Genomic DNA, 23,950 nt, shown 5'->3' with positions numbered 1-23,950 from the left:
GTTCACGTCATTTTATTCCATCTGCTTGTCTTTCCTCCCCTGCGGCATCAGATCCAAATTCTCCTCTGGATCTTCTTCTTCTTCCTCCAGTGTGCAGTCCCTCATCTGGCCCCAGAGTGGAGCCAGTCTGCCCTCTGCTGTCACACCCATTGGCTGAATGATCTGGTCTCTGGGTTAAAGAACATTTCATTGGTTTCTCTCTGATCCTCCAAAGAATATTTGTCCTACATTGTGGGCAATGCCATAATTTACACACTCACCGTGACAGTCTGTTGATCATGCCGATGAGGCGGCAGGCCTCCTCCTCCTTCTCTTCCTCCGTCATGCCTTCCATTGGGTCAGGCTGCTCCGCCTCCACCCGGCCAGTCACCAGGTTAATCCTGGCTTTGGCCTCCCGGTACTCCTCTGTGTCTGAGTCTGAGTCACTGGAGTACTGGGAAGCATACTGGCTGTCACCTGAATTCCTTCTTCCATTCAGCAGTCCCCGAGCTGCCAGCAGCCCGGCAGCGTTGCCATAACCCGTATATTTGACAAAGCGGCTAACTGTGAAGGGATATACGATACAAATGTTACTGTTTTGACACTGAAATTGTGTGGAGTTGTTCAGTTGATCTTTTGATGCAAAGTTCAAAAAGCTTTTTCATGGGTTTAACAGTAATTAATTGTAGCGAATTGATTTCACTTACAAATGGTACTTTGACCAGTGGTCATAAGAGCCTCCACCATACTGCCCTACAAAGGCTAACCACAGTAAATATACTAAAGGCCTTTGCACACTGAGGCCAATTTTTTTCAGATGTATTTTTTCATCCATCTCCTGAAAAAAGTGTAACGCACAGAAACCTTGCACACCAAGTCTTTTTTTTTTTTTTTGTTCTATGTGTTGCAAAATATTGCTCTCCACAGAAGTTATTTATCTGTCACCACTCTCTCTCCCCTTGTCCTGCATTTGGCACTGCAGCTGCATGAAGGGAGTGAGCTGTCCTGCGTCTCTGTCTCCACACTGTCTCTCTCTCTGTCTGTGTGTGGTCCACGTCCTCCTCCTCTGTCTTGTCACAGATGTGTCCCGCCGCCACATTTTCTTCACTAATTCTTGGTCAAACAACTCAGTCAACAACAATTTTTACACCCTATTTTCTCAAGAACAGGGCAAGATCAGATTTGGAAATTTGTCACAAGATAGAACAGATATCCATAGGTTTAATTTCACTCATTACTCAGTTTTAATCAAAACTTATTGCGCTTAGTCTTTGTAGGGCAGCATAATCCTCTAATAAAGGCCTGAAATATGCACTTGCTGGTAATGGTCTGTAGGCAATGAAAAACTATGAATGTTTGGATAGAGTACACTCTTACTTTCCAGCATGCCAGCTCCAGTAAATAGATTAGTACAGAGCAGCATTGTTGTTGAGTGTTTTTTTTAGATTTTATGATTAAAACAATCTTTAAAATTGGAGCAGTACTATCTAACAAAATTCTAGAGCAGTCATAGTTATTAGTTCAAATGCTTGTCTTTGTTGATTCTTATGTGTTCATGTTTGCAGAGAATCCTCTTAAACACTTAGCATTATCAGCTGTTATCAACCACCTCTGCTGCCTCCATTTAACAGGAAACGACATGAAGAATGGTAGGCATGAATTACAGCCTACCTGGAGCTTCCCCCAGCAGCCTCTGTAGGACTCTGACAGCAAGAGGTCAATGTCTCTAAACTGAGCTTTTATTTGCCAAAACAGGTGTTTTAAGAAAAAATTATTTCACAACAGCCATGGGAGTAAATGATTCAATGGTGAACTGTGACTCTACCATTCTCTTTGCAGAGCACAAAGAGCAGCTCAGCAGCACAGTGCTTCACATCTGTGTCAACGTGGGTCATTAGGCGGACCAGCTGGCCTCTCAGTGTAGTGTCCTGCTCAGGTCGGATGGCAACGTCCCTCAGTGGAGGTAAGATCTGGGCCAAAAGTTGGGGTCAGATGAGAAGTGACGTGTATTGTCTCCAATGCTAACTAGACGCTAACACTAGACGCTAGACATTAGAGAGACGAGAGTCTCATTTCTATGGAACTTTATATGTAATGATGACCACACTCCCCAGCTGTCATGCATAAAGCATTAAGTAAAGCACAACAACCTGTCCCCCTCTTTGACTGAACTATATTAGCTTGCTTGTACCACAAGCCCAAACTAGAATTACTGCCCTGCTGTATGCCTCCACACACCAGTCAAATTTCTCTCACAGTTTACATCCATGTCTGTGAAAACATGGATGCTTCCCACATATCTCCCCCCTCAACAGCACAGAAGATCTATACAATCAGCACAGTTTCAAGGTGGACACCTAAGATGAGTGTCACCAATTAAGTATCTGACCAAATATTTCACCCTCTATACCTGAGTTATGACATTGAATAATGACCAGAAAAGTGTTTTTGCAGAACATTATGATGTCACAGTGATGGTGACCTTTGACCTTTTGGATATCAAATGTAATCACTTTTTGAGTGAAATTTTGTCATAATTAGCGTGTGGATTCTTCAATTATGGCCAAAAACTTTCACAAATGTCAAAGGTCACACTGACCTTGACCTTTGACCACCAAAAACTAATCAGTTCAGCACGTAGTCCAAGTGAATATTTGTGTAAAATTTGAAGAAATTCCCTCAAGCATTTCTTGAGTAATTGTGTTCACATAAATGAGATGGATGCAAGGTCACAAACCTTGGCCTTTGACCCTTGCACACCAAAATGTGATTAGTTCATCTTTGAGTCCAAGTGAATGTATTTGCTCCACTTTCGCAAAATGAAATTAAAAAGACACTACCTTTTGCCGTAAATAGTGACGCGTCTCCCTGTGTACCCGAGAGCTCTCAGTCAGCAGATTCAGTACAGGTGTTAGTTTCTCCTTCAGCCTCTGACCCTGCATAACAGCACATTAAAGTCAGGCAGTTTCAAATATGACAGTATGAAATGGTCCTGAAATGGAAAGAGACCAAGTCATTACATAGCCATGTCTGTTTGAGTATAAAAAATTAAAAACTGGACATGTCTTTTTGTTTGGGAGCATATTTATGGGTGGATGCACACAAATTATATGCATGAAACACTGATATGAACTCATGTTCTCAATAAAGTGGGCATAGAGAAGCATCCTTAGAGTTTAAGATAAAATCACATGTCAGCATGGTAGGTATAGGTATAGGTATTTCTTTGGCTCATGTGCCTCATGGAAATATTACCCAGCGGATGTTGCTACATAAACAGCAGTAAATACGAATGTTTACATCTACAGGATGATTCCTTCAGTGTGTAACCAGTTGAGGAATGCTTAATAATAAAATAGCTCAATATTATATATTATATATATTAAAATTAATGGTAAGAGTGAAAAGTTTTCCTTTGGTTTTGAAAGCATTACGAATATGGCCTTGGGTTTGTGTATTCTTATATTTGTGGGGGGTTTTGTGTTTGGTTTGGTTTTCTGTGCCTTCTGTTCTTCTTCCTCCCTTTGTGTTTCTCTGCAGGGTGTGTGTGTGTGGCTGGAGCCATGGCTGGCTACTTGGTCCTGGGCTACAGATGAGGCACACCTGGGATTCCCTAGGATACTGTTTCTGACAGAGGTCCCCAGTTCGCCTCCCAGGTGTGGAAAACGTTCTGTCAGGCCCTGGGGACCTCAGTCAACCTCTCCTCCGGTTATCACCCTCAGACGAACGGCCAGACAGAGCGGGCAAATCAGGATCTGGAGGCCTCTCTGCGGTGTGTGGCGTCCCAACTCCCTGCCTCCTGGTCTACCCACCTGCCTTGGTTTGAGTATGCCCACAACTCCCTGGTTAGCTACACCACAGGTATGTCACCTTTCATGGTGGTGAATGGTTTCCAGGCTCCCTTATTCCTCAGTCACAGTTATGGTCTGGGGTTTGTGTATTCTTATATTTGTGGGGGGGTTTTGTGTTTGGTTTGGTTTTCTGTGCCTTCTGTTCTTCCTCCTCCCTTTCGTGTTTCTCTGCAGGGTGTGTGTGGCTGGAGGTGTGGCTGGCTACTTGGTCCTGGGCTGCAGATAGGGCACACCTGTCTTCAATCCATTCATCAAACTCTCCATAAAAAGACTGGCTCAGACTCCACTACTCTGCCAGATAATTCTGTCTTGTTTGGTAGTGCTATTCAAGTTCCTCCAGTGTTCTTTCTCAGGATTTCTTGTCCTAGTGTTGTAACTGTGTTTTTTGTTAGCTCAGCTCACGCAACGCTGTGCTAATCATTCTTTTTTTCTCGTGTCTTTTTCAGTGTTGGGTGCCTCACTGTGCCAGACTGCGTCCAGTGTTTTTTCCTCTTCTGCGGCCAGCCAGCCTCCACCATCACCCCCTGGCCCCCTTTTGTTTTTGCTTGTGTTTTTGCTTTTTTTGACCTAGTGTCATTAAACGCTGTAAAACTTCTGTTCAGTCTCCTGCTATTTTTCTGTCCAAACTAACCCAGACCTTAACACATTACCTTACTATTTCAAAAACAGAGCTGCTTATAATTTACTAAAAATGTAGATATTTTTCTCTTCTTAATAAGCCTATACTTAAACCAAACCACTTGCATGCTTTATTTCACATTTACAGATTTTGCCTTTCACTTCATTGACATTTATTCTAATACAACTTTACCATCCAGGTCATCTGCAACGCAGCTGCACACTGATAAGTTCAATCAGTTTTCTGTCACCATAATAACTGAATTTTAAGGTTCAATATTTAGCTGTAACATTTGTGATGTTAAAATTATTAACAGTTTAGAAAAAGCATCCTGGTTTCCACCCATATGATAGTCTCAACACATGATTACACAGGCACACTCTAAGAAATTAGCACAGAGAGGATGAATATCCCACGTTCCCAAACTTTTTTTGTTTTCCCAGGAGAAGGGGGGAGATTATATTGGGAAATTCTGGAGAACACAGAGATCCAAATTTAACAAAATTTTATAGTTGCCTTTTTATTGGTGGGGATTGTGTAACATTATTGTATGTTCTCATGGAGGCCTTTCTTTTTAAATGTGTTGTTACCATTTGTTTCATATGCTGTGAAAAGTGACAGGAGTCTGTATGCACAGCAACACTACAAATCTGCATTTATGTCAGATTAGGTTATTTTCTGAAGTCTTGAGCCCCGATCACACAGAAAGCATTTTAGCAGCTGAAGGCAGCTTTTTGTAATTGCTTTTAATGAGAATGAAGCTTTTTGCTTGCTGTTCCAGCACTATAGGCACCTGGCGCTCTGAACTCCTTGAGTTGGAAAAACCTCAACCCAGAGCGGAAAAGCGTCCCACGTCATCTCCGCTTTTTCCCATTGGGCAATTAGATGAGAGGTGAGCCTTCTTTGGTGGTCATGACTGCAAGTTTACAGTTGGTAAACAATGGAGGAGAAACTAGTGGTAGCGGCTGCTGGATACTCAGAGCTATACGACTTTACACACCACAGTTACCACCATCTCAATAGAATACAGTAGGCTTGGAAGCATTTAAGTGCAGTTCTTGAAATGGCCATCATGGAGGCAAAGGTCCTGGACTGGCCTTAGCCTTGGGGGGGATCAATAATGTTGTAATTATTTTAGTTAAGAGTGGTGTACAGTAAGCTATTTTGGTGAAAATATTCGCTACGGGTGCTTTCACACCTACCCTGTTTGGTTTGGTTCAGTCGAACTCAAGTTCATTGTTTTCTAGTTGGAGCCTTGCCTTGTTTTCAAACTGTATAGGTTGCCTAAAGTGAACAATGCAAGCAATATAGTACACGATGATCAGCGCTAAAGTCAACCCATATAGTTGTTCTTCCATTGTGATATTAGAAAGTGTAGCATTTATCTTGCAAGTGTACTCTTCTTCAACATTTAGTTTACTTCCTGGATTTTTCCCGTAAGGAAAATTCTGATCAATCAAAAGCAGCTTTCTCATGCAAGGCATTTCATCTGGTCTGCTTGTAAATGCTGCCATGAGAACACAAACCAACTTTAGGCAATTATGTAACTTTGTAACAAAATTTGTCCCTGATTCAGACCAAAGCAAGCAAACTCTCCGTCTGAAAGCATCCCAGGTGCATGCCATTTCATATACCAGAATTACACAGTATTTACTTCAACACACACTTGCCCTGTTAAGGCGTCTTTCCATAAACAGCAGCAATGTATGGACACAGTCCATGTTGACTCCCTCCCACTTGTGGGATGCCTGGTCCACACGAACAGACAGCAGGACGTCCAGACACATCAGCGGCAGTGCTGACAGGATGTTTACTGTATGTCTGTGGAGTGAAGTCATAACTTTTTAAACATTACCATAAAAAACATTATCTGATTATATACTTCTTAGCTGATCAACCTAGACTCCCCTTATCTATTTTGTAGTTCCACATCTTACATCAGATGGATATAGATGACATCATCGACTTTAGAATTTGTCAAATAAATATAGTTATGTTTTAGGGTTTGGCATGAGTAAGCCAATGTAAGTACACTGCTCTAAAAAAATAAGGGAACACTGAATGGTCACAGTATAACACCAAGTCAGTTAAACTTCAGGGATATCAGTCTGTTCATTTAGGAAGGACAAGTGATTGTGAATCAGTTTCAACTGCTTTGGTGCAAATGAAAGTGACAAAAGGTGTGACGAAGAGGCAAAAACAGCAGCAGGACAGGTATCTGCTCCTTTGTGCGAGAAGGAACAGGAGGAGCACTGCCAGATCCTGACAAAATGACCTCGAGCAGGCTACTGGTGTGCATGCTTCTGACCAAACTGTCACAAACAGACTCCACGAGGGTGGCATGAGGGCCCGATGTCCTCTAGTGAGACCTGCGCTCACAGCTTGATTGGCATTCACCATATAACACCAGAATTGGTATGTCTGCCACTGGCGCCCAGTTCTTTTCACAGATGAGAGCAGGTTCAGACTGTGCACATGTGACAGGCGTGAAAGAGTCTGGAGACACTGTGGTAAAGGTTCTGCTGTCTTTGACATCATCCAGCATGACCTGTTTAGCGGTGGGTCAGTGATGGTCTGGGGAGGCATATCCTTGGAGAGTCACAGAGACCTCCATGTCATAGCCAACAGTACCCTGACTGCTGTTAGGTACCGGGATGAAATTCTCAGAGCGATTGTCAGACCATACGTTGGTGCAGTGGGACCTGGGTTCCTCCTGGTGCAGGACAATGCCTGGCCTCATGTGGCCAGAGTGTGTGTATACAGTTCCTGGATGATCAAGGCACTGATGCCACTGACTGGCCCTCTCGTTCCCCTGATCTAAATGAGCACCTATGGGATGTTATGTATTGGTGCCTCTGACACCGCCAAGTACTGACAGAGAGTGTCCAGGAGCTCACTGATGCCCTGATCTAGGTCTGGAATGAGATCCCCCAGGACACCATCTGACTCATCAGGAGCATGCCCAGACGTTGTCAGGAGTGCATACAGGCACGCAGGGGCCATACACACTACTGACTCACATTATGAGTTGCTGTGATAAAATTCACACAAGTTGGATCAGCCTGTGATTTCAAGTTTTTACTTGGATTTATAGACAAGTTTTTACTTGTTTTTACTTTACTGGTTTTTACTTTCACTTTTTCAGTGTAATTTTGAATCCTGCCCTCAGTGGGTTGATGATTTTGGTTTCCACTGACTGTTGTTATGTCATTTCATTTTCAACAAATTATACAATGTACATCAGTAAAGATTTTCAACTTGAATAATTTGTTCATCAAGATCTGATTTGTGGATTAAGTGTTTCCTTAATTCTTTTGAGCAGTGTACTTAGTGTCCCTTTGACTTTGTCGGGACCGTTAAACAGCTCAGTGTTGGATGTTAGCAGCTGCTGCTGTTAACCGGGCAGATGTTGAACTGACCAGGAAGAGAGCGATTCGGAGACTGTCCTCCGGTGCTGCATCTAACCTGTATAACCATTACAGCAGCAACAGAACGTTTGCTGTTTTTTTTTCATGTTAACCTTGAATTTATGGTTAATAGGCTCACTGAAACATGGTTGTTCAGTAAATTAATTTCAAATTGCACTTGTTTTCTGTTGTTGGCCAATTTACATTTATATTTACTATTCTTAGACTAGATTTTTCTTTTTCTTTTTTTTTTATGAGTACTTGAATGTGGAAGTTTAATAAAATGTCCATTCCTATTATGTTTAAAGGCGCAAAACAGTGGTCTGACCCTTGGAGTTCCTCCAACGTGTCTTCTCCATCACATGACAGCAACAAGCAGTGGCGCAGCACAGCTGCTAGGTGACGATATAGAGCAGCATCCTCCTGAAAAAGACATGCCCTACTCTTTTTAAAGGGACACTTGAAAGGCCATTATCCACATAAAGGTCAGTTAACTTAACACTAAGTCTAAGAAAGTCTGAAAAAGATTATTTTAAAGCTTTGGGTGTGGTGTCAACCCAGTTTCACTCTGAAGTTGTCGAAAACTGGTGCTTGGTCGGACTTGAGTCAGACACAGACGAAAAAAATGCTGCCCTTTCACGTCGGCATGATATGCGGCCATTCATTGTTATTATTTAACCGTGCCCAGCCCCATCAGGGTGAAATGCAGTGGGATAACAAAAAAAATTAAGTCTGAGTTAAGGTTAAGTAGGTTCGATGGGAGGGGTGTGGATGGGTCCAACAACCACCAACTTTCATCTGGGATGCCAGCGTTCGTTTCCCGTAGGATTGTAAAGCCAGACCCTGTTTTCTTTCCCAAAACCTAACCACATGCTTTTGTTGCCTAAACTCAACTCACTCAATTTGCGGTGTTGTACTGACGTAGTGCATTTATTTTGAAAGAGACTGTATGTAAATTGTACATCTTCTGTGAAAACATAAGTGTATTTTGAAAACAGACAATGCATGTAACAAGCAGATCACCAACCACACGTCATATCTCAGCATGGAAAGTGGATGACCTAACGTCAATATATGATGAGGTTTTAGTCAGAATGTGTTGGTGGTGTTTGAAAGACTTTCTGGCAAGCATTTACCAAAAACGGAAGGTCCAATCAAAGACACTGTTGAGTTACATTATGGGATATGTAGGAAGCAGGGTTTTTTGGAACTTTTGGTGGCTGTTGGTCTGGCATAAACCCCATAGGGTCTGGCTGGGCTTAGAAAGAAGGAAATGTGGAGTGATCACCTTATGGGTTGGGTGCATTGCCATTCTGGCAGAGGGTAAAAACAGGGCTTAGAGGGGAAGCCAGGTGCCAAAAGAGGAGTGGTATCAGTTAGGTCCAGTAAGGCTCTCCTCTATCTAAAGCATTGTTTCCAGAACCAAATACCTGGATAAGGGCTCGATTTTTCACCCAGAGTGAAAGGTGCTGGGGTGGGGATACTCCAGTGGACGAGAGGGTTGCCTCTATGCAACTGAGTGGACAGTGAAGGAGAAACCTGGAGGGGGGTGATTGGGAGGAGCAGTGTGACTGATCTGAACCCAAGTAATATTTAGCCATTGGACTTTTGTGCTAGTTACAGTATAGATTGCCCATAACAAATGTCATGTTCAAGCAAAAGGTGTTTCCAGTGTAGCTAGTACAAAAACTCTATAGGCCAAAGGTAAGTGTTTAACTTTGTAGTTTCATTACATATGCAACAATATGTTTTGGGTACTCAAGTAAAGAGCTGTAGATGTCTGGTTCTGGCACCTATCCACAAGGACTTCAATTCAAACCTCCAGAAGACTTTTTCTTGCATCCCAGGGGAAGCTGGGGACATGAAATATGATTAGGTCATTGTGTGGGCCTAAAGTTGTTAAAGCCTGTCATGGTAGCAGCCTCAGAACTGTCAAGCTGAAGCAGGAGTCCTTTTGGGTTTGATTGACCCAGGAAACTCCTCAAGCAGCAGACAGGTATAAAGAGGCCAAAGGGACTTTGTGTAGAAAGGGGCCAATTGAGGTGGCTCAGGCATCTGATCTGGATGCCTTCTGGGGCGAGGTGTTTCGGGCATGTCCAGCCAGTGGAAGGCAGACCCAGAACATGCTAGAGGGATTATATATCTCGTCTGGCCTGGGAATGCCTCAGGGTCCCCCAGGAGGAACTAGAAAGCATTGCTGGGAAGAGGGGTGTCTGGTGTACTTTGTTCAGCTCGCTGCCCCTGCAACCTGGCCTCGGATAAACAGTTGAAAATGGATGGATGGATGGATCAATGGATGGAGACGTGGCATGGCAGTTAGTACCTCCATAAAACTAAAACTGCACCAATATGGCAACATTTTAGATTTAAAGCCAACAAAAGAGGTGTCCTAACTGTCCGCGGTTGATGTAGAGCCATAATTCATTCTGGCCCTCTCACACTCATACATTCTCCTTACACATACATATATTTTCACTCTTCTTTCACATACATATATTTTCACTCTCACACACATACATTCTCCTTTCACATACATATATTTTCACTCTTCTTTCACATACATATATCTTCACTCTTCCTTTACATACATTTATTTTCACTCTCACATATATATACACTTTACTTTTCAACACATACACATAGGCTGCGGTCGGAAAGTCTTTTTTGCTTAGGAAGGTTCCTAGCTGAGTGAAATGACCCGGAAGTATTTTAGTGGCCGCCATGATAAGAGCTGTTCGAATTCTCTAAACACTAAGGAAAGGAGGTTCAATGCTTCCTTTCAGATCTCCTTTAGCATAGGATACATCGGACCTTCCTAAGCGATAGGAAAGGAGATAATTCCATCCCACAAGTCATTGCGGCGGCAATATTTACGCACCATTCACAAACTCAAATGATTAGGAAAGAAAAAGATCAACATGACCGAGAAAGGAAGGAGATCACCATCTAAGTTACCGCTGTTTATGAAGCATTATACATCTCATGCCATAACTTGTTCATATATATTTTTTCAACTTTCAACATTATGTTAAACTTAGATGCGAACTATGAACGTTTCGCTACTATTGGTGTACCCTCCGTCCACAGCTTTGTTTAACTTGTTTTATAACAGGATAAACAAATATACAAATATACAATGCATCATTTTAATTTTCCGATTTTCGTGTGAATGAGAAAAAACGGAAATCCACGTGCTTTTCCCATTTTCGTCTTCAAATGGCTAATTGATATAGAAATTAAACCAAAACCAGAAACCTACTTGTTTTTCGCCTTTATTGTTATATCTATATTATCTGCCCCTACTGCATCTCAAAACATTGGCATCGGCTATGCTTATGGCCTAGGTAGATAGTATTATCTAGACCTGCTCTATGTTTTGTTGTGATTTGGCACTATATAAATAAAATTGAATCTAAAAAAATAGATAGATAATCAATGAAGTAACGTTGCTGTGCCTCGTGCGTAAATGCGCATATACTTGGCGTATCTGGAGATTTAAATAATCAATGAAGTTACTGCCTCCCACTTTTTATTCCCCTGTACAGTGGTTCCCTGCAGAGCTACAGTGGAAGGATCATAACAAAAAATACAAAAGACTGTAACGTTAAAAGATATCTGCCTGAGGTTATTAAATACCTGCAGCACCCCCACCCCGCAGCAGAAACAATAAGCACGTTTCCCCATAAAGAGAGACGCTGTTCACATTTACGCACGAGGCACAGCAGCGTCCCTTTTATTATTAATATTATTATTATTTATTATTTATCTGTCTATCTATGCAGTTGGGGCACATAATATTGATTTAACAATAAAGGCCAAACACAAGTTAATTACTGGTTGTGGTCTAATTACTACTCCAATTGCCCATTTGAAGAAGAAAATAGAAAAAGCACGTGGATTTCCATTTTTTTTTATTCACACGGAAAAACAAAATAATGCATTTAATATTTGTTTATCCTGTTATAAAACAAACAAGTTGAACACAGCTGTGGATGGAGGGGACACGCACCGTAACATATGCTCAGTTTACACCAGTCATTTATTCATTTGAGCGTTGTTGTATTGCCAGCCTTTAGTAATATCATTAATTCATTTAATTAATTCACTACTTGGGATTCAGTTTGTGGCTGGTAGCCTATATTCCTTTTTTTAATTGAATTCCGACCTTAGTAATTAAACAATATCTTTCACCGCGTTGTCCACGTTTATATATCCTGCATGAAACAACACAATGAGAACGTACGCCCCATATGTTCTCATCGTGTGTATTTTGTAGTCCATCTTCAGAACATTGTAGTTTCACCACAGCAGACCCACGTCAATAACACCCTTCTCAGCCAACCACAGCGCGACAAATTCTTCTTCTTCATTTGGTTTTATGGTGCGTTGCAACCATTGCTCATTACGTGTATACCGCCACCTACTGTACCGGAGTATGTAGACGATAAATGGACTGCCTTCCGTTTCCACTATACTCCTTCCGTTTCAACTATACTCTCACTCACACATGCATACATTCTTCTCTTACATACATATATTTTCTTTCAACATACATACATTTTCCTTTTACATACATATATTACTTATAGTATTAAATGTATACATGATTGCATGTGCATGAGAGCAAAGTGTATGAATGTGTGCATAAAATATATGAATATGAGAGAAAAATGTATAAATGTGTGAGTAAAAATATATGAATGTGTGAGTGAAAATGTATAAATATGAGAGTGAAAATATATGTATGTGTAAGGAGAATTTATGTGTGTGAGAGGGTGAGAATGAAATATGTCTTGTACGGCCCCTCAAAAGGAACAGCTGATTCAGTTAAACTGGGGAATTATCGACATGATTACTTCTTATTTCATTCCAAAAACCTAAATAAAGTGGCAGCTGACTGGAGGGAGATGTAGCTGAGTGTTTCTGGAAGGCTAATTGTCCATAGCTAATAACAAGCTAAGCTACTTGCTGTTGGCTGTAGCCTATTGCATACATACATATATGTCATTTCCAGTAAATATCGCAACATGAAACATTTGCTTTCTGTTTAAAGTAACATTACATTGTTACATTGTCATCTGATGACATAGTTTCTCTAGATGGCATTGCTCTGGCCTCTAGCACTACCATAAGAAACCTCGGAGTAATATTTGATAAAGATTTGTCTTTTAATTCTCATTTAAAACAAATCTCACGGACTGCATTTTTTCATCTGCGTAATGTTGCGAAAATTAGGCCTATCCTGACCCGAAAAGATGCAGAAAAATTGGTCCACGCTTTTGTTACCTCTAGGCTGGATTACTGTAACTCACTATTATCAGGTACCTCTAGTAAGTCTTTAAAACTCTCCAGCTAATTCAGAATGCAGCGGCACGTGTACTAACAGGAACTAAGAAACGAGATCATATTTCTCCTGTTTTAGCTTCTCTGCACTGGCTCCCTGTAAAATCCAGAATTGAATTTAAAATCCTACTGTTAACTTATAAAGCTCTAAATGGTCAGGCTCCGTTACTGGTGAGCTGAATATCTTAGAGAGCTCATAGTGCCATATTATCCCACCAGAACACTGCACTCTGAGAATGCAGGGTTTCTCGTGGTCCCTAAAGTCTCCAAAAGTAGATCAGGAGCCAGAGCCTTCAGCTATCAATTCGGTATACCTGTCCAGTCCAGTGTTTGGCATAATATCAAACCAGTTTGATTTTTTTTTTTTTTTTATATCGGCCCAACCTTAATGATTACAGCATTGTACGACATCATCAGAAGACAGTAGAATAATAACACTTTGCCTTATGCCGAGTTCAGACTACACAACATTTTTGTCTGTTCTGACAGTCAGTATGTCAGATTAGGCCATTATGGAGTCATAAAATCTTGCTGTTATTATTACTATTGTTATTATTCCTATTCTTCTTCCTCGTCTCCTTCTTCTCCTTATTATTGTTATTATTATCATTATTTCAGTCACTATGCCTGTTCATTTCCCGGCTGAACTGTTTTTTGTAGTAACATAAAAAGTGCCACCATATGGCAGGAGCGACATTTGAAATACCAATTGCAAACTATGCAAGTCACTGAATCCTCCACAAGAAGTTCTTGCAAATGTTTCAGAATTAAAGCATTTTAGAAAATGGATTATCTTAACTGAAATTATGAGGGACTTATAATTTTAAACAGATATAGGAAATGTTGAGTTTGAAATGATGGTGCAATGCATTAACTTGAACAGGACAAATAGTGAATTAAAAATAAAAATAGAAAAATACAGAGGGAATGAGAAATCCAGTTTCTAATGTAGTCTGTTTCAAATGAAGCTGGTACCCACTGCAGTTTTGGTAAGTAAAGGCCCAGACACTATTTGTTAATCTTATTCCTTATATCCTCCATTATGAAGAAACAACATTCTTTGCTAGCTTGATGCTAATGGCAGCACTCACTAGGTTACTAAAGTGCTTCTGCTATTTCATGCCATCGTTTTTCCTTTTTTACTCTGTCATGGTAACATCCGTAGAAGAAATATCAAAAAGTCTGAGGTGTTGTTGACATGCAGTTGTTTATGGCAGCACATCACTCAGTGTTTCTATTGGTCAAAGTGACGGCTGTGACGGAGAAGTCATGGAAGACAAAAAGAAAATCAATCAATAATCAGGCTGATATTGTGTAGTCTGAACCCAGCATTACATGTTGTCATCATCTGACTACTTGTGTCTTACTTTGCTCAATATTGTATTTTGGTGAGTACAATGTTATCATAACTGATAAAGGGTGGTGACCCAGCTACAGGAATAACACCCCAATTGTATTAAAGTTGAATTTTACTTTGATGTACTTTAATATAACACATAGATGAAGTTAGCACAGTTAAACATTACATATCTGAAAGGGGCTAAACAGAGGAGAGCCCTTTCTCACTTAAATTCACCACCAACATTAGGGGGAAAACAGTGTGGGTTTCACTAGTTTCTTTGATCCAACTGAGGGCATGGTGTTTTAGAGTTGAAGCTCTCTATGAAATTCAGTAGTACTGTAGTGAGATGGTGAGTTTGTGAGGTGTTAAACTTATTTGTGTCTTTTCAAGGAATTACCTCATCTGGCTCCTGCCTGTGGGCCATGTGGGTGATGTTGAAGAGTGTCTTGAGGATCTCAATGACATCCTGGGACATCTCCTTGGACATGGGAAGGGTCATGCTGTCAGTCAGCACCTCATATCCCTCACCCCCCCTCACAGCCAGGCACTGCTCCAGGGCTTTGGTCAGCACTGACACTCCATGCTCCTAACATAGGCAAATAATCCACTGATGTAAACAACCCATCCATGAGATTGAGAAAAGAAAATTTTTCACTCCAACCAGGAAAGACAAGTCATGCACAACATTGCAGGTCTACTTTTGTATGATTTATTGAGACCTTTTGTGACTTATGTTCTGTTCAGTGTTTGACAAAATGGGGCATTTTCAGAGATTAGGGAGTACTACAAAAATATACTGTATGATGATAAAATAAATGTTACTTTGATTTCAACAAAGGGATGTAGAGGCTATGATGTAATTATTCTGATGTTTTATCCTGATCACAGAATGATTATTAGGCTATGTGACTCAGTACCAGCAGTGGAATTTACTCAAGTACTGTACTTAGTTAAGTACAATTTTGAGTTACTTTGAGGAGCTTTTTCTTATCTGCTATGAGGGTCCTAAGACAGACGGTGTCATATGTTGAAAAGACCCCCAAGGCAAATTGTGATATTGAGCTTTATAAATAAAATTGAATTAAATTATATATATATACTGCATGTCACTAACTCGGCTTCTTCTCCGGAGCCTTTGTGCTCCACTGTCTCTCAGGTTAACTTATATTGCAGCAGTGCCTGGATGGTGTGACGTGTGTGGTTGTGCTGCTGCCGTGGTCCTGCCAGATGCCTCCTGCTGCTGCTGTTATCATTAGTCATACTTCTACTGTTATTATACACATATGATTATTGTCACATATGTACACTATCAGATATTAATATATACTTTCAACATATTGTACCACAACAGCCAGAATTATAATTATAATATTATTACTTTCATTAATGTTGTTGTAAGCTACTGTCATTACCGTCTCTCCTGCATCTCTCTCTCTCTCTGTCTCTGTCTCTGTCTCTCTTTCTGTCTCTCTTTCTGTCTCATTATTTATCATGTTGATCTGTTCTGTATGACATCTATTGCACGTCTGTCCGTCCTGGAAGAGGGATCCCTCCTCAGTTGCTCTTCCTGAGGTTTCTGCTGTTTTTTTTCCCTGTTAAAGGGTTTTTTTGGAGAAGTTTTTCCTTATCCACTGTGAGGGTCCTAAGGACAGAGGGATGTCGTATGCTGTAAAGCCCTGTGAGGCAACCTGTGATTTGTGATATTGGGCTTTATAAATAAAATTAAAAAATTGAATTGAAAAACAATTATTTGTTCCATACTCCACTACATATAAACTGAGGCGCTCATTACAGATCTATTCTATTTTTACTTTTTATATTTATATTTGTATTTATATTACTCGTTCTTGTACTCTTTTATGTGTCTTATATGTGCCTTGTATTCTTTTATGTGCCTTAGCCACTGGACACGACAATTTCCCTACGGGGATTAATAAAGTACCTATCTATCTATCTATCTATCTATCTATCTATCTATCTATCTATCTATTACTCCATTCCTACAGTTCGTAAGACTGCTGGAAAGAAAGCTTTTAAGTACAAGGCCCCCTCTGATTGGAATAGATTACCATCAAACCTACGCTCCCTAACTTCCTTCCACCTTTTCAAAAATAATCTGTCTACTTATCTCGAGGTGAAGTGCTCATGTTTCAGATGATTATTAATTTTTGTTTTTGATTATATTTTGTTTCTGATGATATAATTTTATATCACTCACTCGATTTTCTTTTTTTATTCTCTTTATTAGGCTAATGTAATTCATTTTGCTACTGTGGCTGGTTAATGGATGCATATGTATAGCTATCTTTACGATACATTTTGGTTGTTTGTCATATTTATGGTGTATTGTGTAATTTCATATTTGTGTTTTGTCTTGGTTTTGTTATTGCTGTTAATTTTGTATATTATTTTGCATTATGTATTTCTGTTTGTCGGACCCCCTCGAAAACGAGGTGATTCACCTCACCTTTATCCGAATAAATAAACTTTTAATAATAATAATATTCTATGCAGTTATTCAGCTGTGCAATATTATTCAGTATACAACTTTAACCTCACCAACACTTCTTGCATGTATACATAAGGCACATAACAGTACATATGTCTTTTGTTTATTTTTATTCTTGTTTTTATTCTATTGATGTTTATATTCTAGTGAACATAGCATAACACATATTTTATATTTCTGAATGTAACACTAGTTTATACAGTCTAATGTAGCAAAATGCACACATTTTGTATATTTCTACACACTTACAGACTCAGTACAGTGAAGATATATATTTTATTCTTAATATATTACGTACTAGTGTTACCATTATTGCATAATGCATATTTTTATTTCTATTTTATTTTATTTTATTACTTTTTATTTACATAAGTCTATTCCATACAGTTATTCTTACTTCTGTTCTTTACAAGTATTTCTGATTTCTGAGTATCACGAGGAAAACCTCAGGCCCTATAGTGGTATTACAGGAATAAACATTGCCTGTTGTTTGCTGGTCATTATAAGCTTCTAAATGAACTTCTGATGAGGCAAGCAATACCACCAGGGATATTACAGAAACTTTTATTTTTTTGCAGCTGCAGTAGACTATTATTATTATATTCTGTTGACAAACCTGCCAGAGACTGTCATGTATCTGATGACCACCATATCAACATCTGGTACCTCTTCATCTAATGATCACAAGAAACTTTGGGAAATGTTGAGATCACATTATCAGTTTTGTTTGGTTTGGATCACAAATGTTAATTCTTGGATCACAACAAAAGAATACACAATATTATTTGATTCACTCTGACCTTCCATAAAGTGTTTTACCTGCTGTAGCTGCAGCCTGAGCTCAGGCCGCAGAGCTGTCAGTAAGAAGAGCAGTCTCAGCTTGTAAAACTGTCCACTGGACGGCACCGTGCTACAGACGCTCTGCTTCAGACTCACCCACAGACCCTGCAGAAGACTTCCATGGAAACAGGAGGGAAAAGAAAAGTGAGGCTGGGATGGGTCAGCAACTAGTGAGCATCATTCATATCACCTATTTGTGTTGTAGAACATCTAATATTATTTAAATATAACTGACTAATTTATTTTTATTTAATTTCTAATTTTTCACCTTATAATTCAATTTTATTTTAAATGGACTGCAAATGGTAATATGGTAAATAGACTGCACTTATATAGCGCCTTTCTAGTCATCCAACCACTCAAAGTGTTTTTTACACTACGAGTCACATTGACCCATTCACACACATTCATACATTCATACCTGCTACTCAGTGTTTTTTAACACACTCACACACCAATAGAACAGCCATCAGGAGCAATTTGGGGTTCAGTACCTTGCCCAAGGATACTTTGACATGCAGACTGGAGGAGCTGGGGATCAAACCGCTGATCTTCCGATTAGTGGATGAGACCCGGCTAATTTTCTTTCCACCCAATCCACAAGGTAACTGGAAGTTGAAATGTGCCTTTTGCATATCCCTGTTATACACACAGCATGTGTAATGAAGGAGTAGCACATGGTCAGCCAGGGCACAGTGCCCCTGGAGCAGTGTAGGGTTTTAGTGCCTTGCTCAGGGGCACCTCAGTACTGTCCAGGAGGCAAAGTGGCACCAGTACAGCTGCCAGTCCACACTCTATACTTGGTCTGAACAGAAACTTGAACTAGCCTCTCTCCAGTTCCCAAATCAAGCTCCCAGGGACTGGGTTACTGCCACCCCCAGTTTAAAGAATACTTGCATGAAAAAAATTGCAAAATGATTTGGTTAAATAATCAGTATCTACTCATACTAAATCAGTATACACAGGTGAAGTCTGTATGTCCATATATCACACAGCCAGTTAGCGAATGCCATTCCATGTCAAAGTACTCAATATGTGTCCAAGAACAGGGTCTTCTCAATTCTGATAGGAAGTAATTTACCAGTTAAATGTTGGTGTTCATCAGGCATGTGCAGATAGAACCCAGGTGATGCCCAAGCACCTTCCCTTTTGCACTCTGACTAGATAAGATGTAAGACATCTGTCTGTCCTTGAAGAGGGATTCCTCCTCAGTTGCTGTTGCTGAGGTTTCTACCATGTTTTTTCCCCGGCTAAAGGGTTTTTTGGGGGAGTTTTTCCTTATCTGCTGTGAGGGTCCAAGGACAAAGGTTGTTGTGTGTTGTAAAGCTCCCTGACAAAAATTGTGTTTTGTGATATTAGGCTTTTTGAATAAAATTGAACTGATGAATTGAATTGAATTGAATTGAATTGAATTGAATTGAATTGAATTGAATTGAACTGAATTGAACTGAACTGAACTGAATTGAATTGAATTGAATTGAATTGAATTGAATTGAACTGAATTAAATTGAATCGAGACATTTCTTTACTATTTCTTTTTCTAATTTTATGTATATATTTTTTTTAAATTTGGCCCATGGCATCAATTCTCCATTAAAAGCCTGTTTTGATGCCTGACAACTGCATTTGAGTTTTAATTTTGCCAGACCACAAGAGCCCCTGCCCCTCCCTCCTCAATGTCCCTTGTCACAGAAACCACAGTTAATGCACTTCAATTAAGTGCCCAGCAGAGCAGCATCATGTCTCCCTGTGACCTGCCTTCTGGACAGCAAGGTAACAATAGTGTTTGCCCTAAATCTTTGTACTGTTTGTATCTGTTGGGAGATTAAACCACTATTAAAACATCTCATACAGCCAGTCTAATGTAGGCAATAACTAACCATTAAGCTTAATAACAAGTAACATAGTCTGGCGTAAAATCACACTGTCTCCCTCCAACTCTCTGGCTGAATCTGGTGCCCGGCACAAACAGACAGATGCTTAATTACTTTCCCACTTCCACAACCAAAACTCAACTTGAAATAATGTTTAGATCTCCCATGCTGCAGCTCCAATTATTCATTTAGATAAATCTTAAATGTGGTTTGGTGCTGCAGGTCTTGCGCCAAAAGCACAGAGACGGAGAGGAGGAGCGCAAAGCGGCAGCTGCTGCAGGCGTCTGTTCTCTGGGATTCTTTAAGAATGTTTATTTAGAGAATAATTTTAAGTATTAGTATGTAACTATTTAATGAAATCACTGAAGTTTTCTCATATATGCAAACTTTATTGTTTACAATTTCTGGGGTGGCGAATTGAATTTTAGAAAAACATCAATTTAATTTTATTTCTGAACCAACAGGAAATTGCTGGAACACAGGTTAAATTAACGGGTTCTGATGGGAAAGTAACAACAAGAGAAAATGTAAAATAAATATAAAAAAATCTAAATAAGACCCCAGACCCCCCCACTTAACATGTGTCAGTAGCCCTTTTTAAACAGGAATTGGGCAAATTTGCAGGAAAGCCCAATCAGTTTTCTTTCAGCATTGGCAATATAAAAACAAAATCTGGGAGTGCAGCAAAATGCCGCCTACCTACTTTTGTTTACACTCTCAGCAACATTCGCAGAAAATCTGGCAGTGTAAAAGGGGCTAGTGTGTCTTTTGGATGCCCACTGCTTACTGTCTGACACTTCATTGCTACCTTTTTATAAAGCCCCAGCCTCACCTGAGATCTGTGGGGGTACATGACTATAAACATCCTATACACAGATATTTATAAGAAAATCCAGTCAGAGGGCAGAGTCTCTGCAGATAAATACACCATCAAACACTGGGTGGGTCAGAAGTGATGAATTAGAGGGATTACTTCTATATGACTTTACACACCATTTTCAGGAAAATCCTGCGTTGCATATCTTTAAGCATCAGCGTGCCAGGTGTTTGCCAACCTGGAACTGCATCCAAAATGGAACCAGCTGTTGGGACTTAACTCTTATTGCACTTACTGACATAGAGCTGCAAAAACTACTAAGCTTTGGTATGTAACTTCACCAGTGTTTCAACAGTCACAAGCTTTAATAATGGTTGAATTTTAGTTAGTATCACCTGAGTGTGTTGGCCCTCTCCTGTGCCCTGGGACTGTTGTAGATGACATTACACAAGACTTTTATGGCCTCCTTCCTACACACTTCCCCATCCTCCTCCTTCTGTTCCTCCTCACTGTTCTCCTTCCGGGTGTCCTTCTTCCCACGGGCAAGCACCACATGACCTCCATCACCTCTCCATTTATGACGAACTGAGCCATCAGTGGTGGCAGCATCGTCTACCTCCACAGGAGCAAAGAAGGAAACCGATCGTGGTGTAGCATTAGCATCTGCAGTACCCTCACAGTGACTCTCTGGTCCTCTGTGGATCTGGCTGGGTGTTCTGACAGTCTGATCCTCAGTGCTTCCCTCCTCCTGCAGTGAGCTGATGCCTCCCAGGTGTGCAAAGGTGCAAAGGGCGCTATCAGTGACCATGGGCCCTAGGGCCCGCCGGTCGCGAGACAGGATACGCAGTGTATGCAGGCAAACCCTCAACACCGCTGGCTGTAGCTGAGTACTGATGAAGCACAGTAGGGCTGCGGCCAGACGCTGGAGAAACATTCAGTTGACAGCAAAACATTACAGGAATGAAGGCTGAGAAGGGATCATTAGGAAGAGAAAAGGAGCAAAATAAGGAATAGGAGGTGGAAAAACAGGGATATACAATACACACACAGAATTGAAAAGTAGACTCTTGCATGGAATATAATTTAATGCTACAAGATGCCTTTATAGTAGCTGTCTGTTTATCTACTACATCTACTAGGTTTAGGCAGTATTCATGTTTTTTTCTTCCTTACACTTTACCAGGGTATATGGTATATGACTATATTTATGTAATGTAAAGGCTGAGCTACTGGTGATAGAAGTCATTGTAGCATGTATGTCATTAGCCTACAATGCTGTGTTTCTAATATGCAATAAGCATACTTAGACATGTCTGGCTGGGTTTAAATAATAAATTTGACAATGTCTGATGATGATATCTGTTAGATCGAAAATTGCTAGGAGCTTTTAACACAGTGTGCGGTTCTCTTGTCTGAATTTTGGACTGGTTTGTTATTTTGACCCAGCAGCTGTAAAAGTTTTTGGGATGTGCATACCCTCCACCCTGCTTGTTTGGCTCATAGAATAATGAATAGATAGGAAATAAGCACCCTTCTCGCTGGAGGACTCAATAACGCTTGGTGGAGGATACTGAGACATCAGTGGGTTAAGCAGAAATTATGTGCTGAATAAAATTAAGTGGCTAATAAACTGTTTGTGTAGTCAGAAGAAGTCATGTCAAGATAAATATATAAGTGGCAATATTCCCAAACAGGGGCAGAGGCATATTTCCTTTTTTTGAAAAAGAGGTAGAGCCTGCACACTTACTCCATGCCACAAACTTTAATGAACAACGTTTCGATCCTAGAGGGATCTTCGTCAGGTCTGAATGTTGGAAAATGAAAACCACACCTCTATTTATAACGTTGTGTGCAACAGGTGTGGTTAATCATCCAAATATCATCTGGGGTTATTTTTTAAAAAAAACATCGACCAGAAAAAGCAAACATCAAATTCAATCCAGGGTAACAATTCAGTACAAGTACATCAAAAACACTCTGAGAATATATATATATATTATAAAATTCCATCAGAAAAAGAATATATATATATATTATAAAATTCCATCAGAAAAAAGGGGACCTACAATTAAAAAAAAAACATAGAATAATATATCATGAGCAGCAATCATATTAAGTGGATTATATTCAATTAATCAGCGTGGGCTATTAGTCTCTTCAACAGAATAACATTAAAGTTAGCAAATCATCACAGTTAAACAAAACATCAAAAATACATCTTAGCAGCAAAACCTTATCTCATGTATTTAAATAGACCTCATCAATGGAAAAAAATCAAATGATTAAGCTCACAGATCCTGAACACCAAAAATAGTGTTCACAGTCATGTCCAAGTAGTCTACTGGGACATGTAAACCGACGAAACCATATAGAACAATATAGGAATATATAAAAAATAAGAAAAATATGTTAATTCATCACTCAAGTAAGCCTAATCGTTTTTAAAGAAAGTGTTTGATCTCATATTCTTGATTCAAACCACTAGGGGAAAGAGTCTGGAGGGTGAAGATATAAAAACTCTCTTTTTAATAGGAGGGTGTTCAGATCACCTCCTCATCTTGGGGGTTTTACGTGCTCGATACTGATGTATCTCAAGGAGGCAATAGAATGATTTGCCTCCCTGAAATGCACCGCCACCGGGCTACGCTGGTCCTGAGTTCGAATACAGCTCCTGTGTTCAGCTATCCTAGTTTTTAAAGGTCTCTGAGTTTTGCCTACATATGCTATACCACAAGGGCATTTTATGAGGTAAATAACATTTTTTGTTGAGCAGGATATGGTACCTCTGATTTTTATTGTTTTCCCAGTTACCGGGTGGTTAAACGTGGTACATTTGTATGTAAAATTGCATTGAGTGCATGAACCACACCGATAATTGCCAGGAGGCAGTTCAAGGAAAGTTGGGTTTCTGGCTGGTCTCAGATCAGATTTTACCAGCATTTGTCTCAGATTGGGAGGGCGTTTATACACCACTCTAGGAGAATTTTTAAAGATGTTTTGGAGTAGTGGATCTGAACTTAAGATGTGCCAATGTTTGTTAATGATTTTTTCAAAATTCTTTCCTAGACATGAGTATGTTAAATAGCATCTAGGGTGGTTATTTGCTGAGGTTTTAACCTTTTTGACTAGGCATTCATCCTGGGTTAATCCGCTGAATCTATCTCGGGCAGTTTTTATCCAATTGTCCTGGTAGCCTCTTTTTTTGAATCTATGCTCTAGTTCATCAGCTTGTTTTTCATAGTCTGTTTGTTTTGTACAAATTCTCCGGATACAACTAAATTGACTGATGGGGAGGCTTTTTTTCAGATGGGTTGGGTGGAAAGATTGGCCATGTAAAAAAGAACATTTATCTGTTTCTTTTCTATACAG

At 39.9% G+C, this 23,950-nt stretch overlaps 1 protein-coding gene across 1 annotated transcript in view; it reads right to left on the bottom strand.

Annotated features, from left to right (window-relative positions):
* Positions 1-12: 12 nt before the first annotated feature.
* The window catches only part of si:ch211-195b15.7 (synembryn-A), a 28,716-nt gene continuing 4,778 nt past the window's right edge, over positions 13-23,950 (bottom strand). The window contains exons 3-11 of the mRNA XM_050069154.1: positions 20,977-21,503; positions 17,870-18,005; positions 14,939-15,127; positions 8,185-8,279; positions 6,120-6,270; positions 2,820-2,915; positions 1,805-1,949; positions 261-543; positions 13-169 (exon numbers count right to left, since the gene is read on the bottom strand). Of these exons, the coding sequence (XP_049925111.1) occupies positions 13-169; positions 261-543; positions 1,805-1,949; positions 2,820-2,915; positions 6,120-6,270; positions 8,185-8,279; positions 14,939-15,127; positions 17,870-18,005; positions 20,977-21,503 (1,779 nt within the window). The remainder of the gene's footprint in view (positions 170-260; positions 544-1,804; positions 1,950-2,819; positions 2,916-6,119; positions 6,271-8,184; positions 8,280-14,938; positions 15,128-17,869; positions 18,006-20,976; positions 21,504-23,950) is intronic.

The sequence above is a fragment of the Epinephelus moara genome, chromosome 18 (assembly GCF_006386435.1).
Source record: "Epinephelus moara isolate mb chromosome 18, YSFRI_EMoa_1.0, whole genome shotgun sequence".
NCBI classification, from domain to species: Eukaryota; Metazoa; Chordata; class Actinopteri; order Perciformes; family Serranidae; genus Epinephelus; species Epinephelus moara.
The sequence above is the reverse complement of the archived record's forward strand: the minus strand, read 5'-3'. Positions and strand labels throughout refer to the sequence as shown.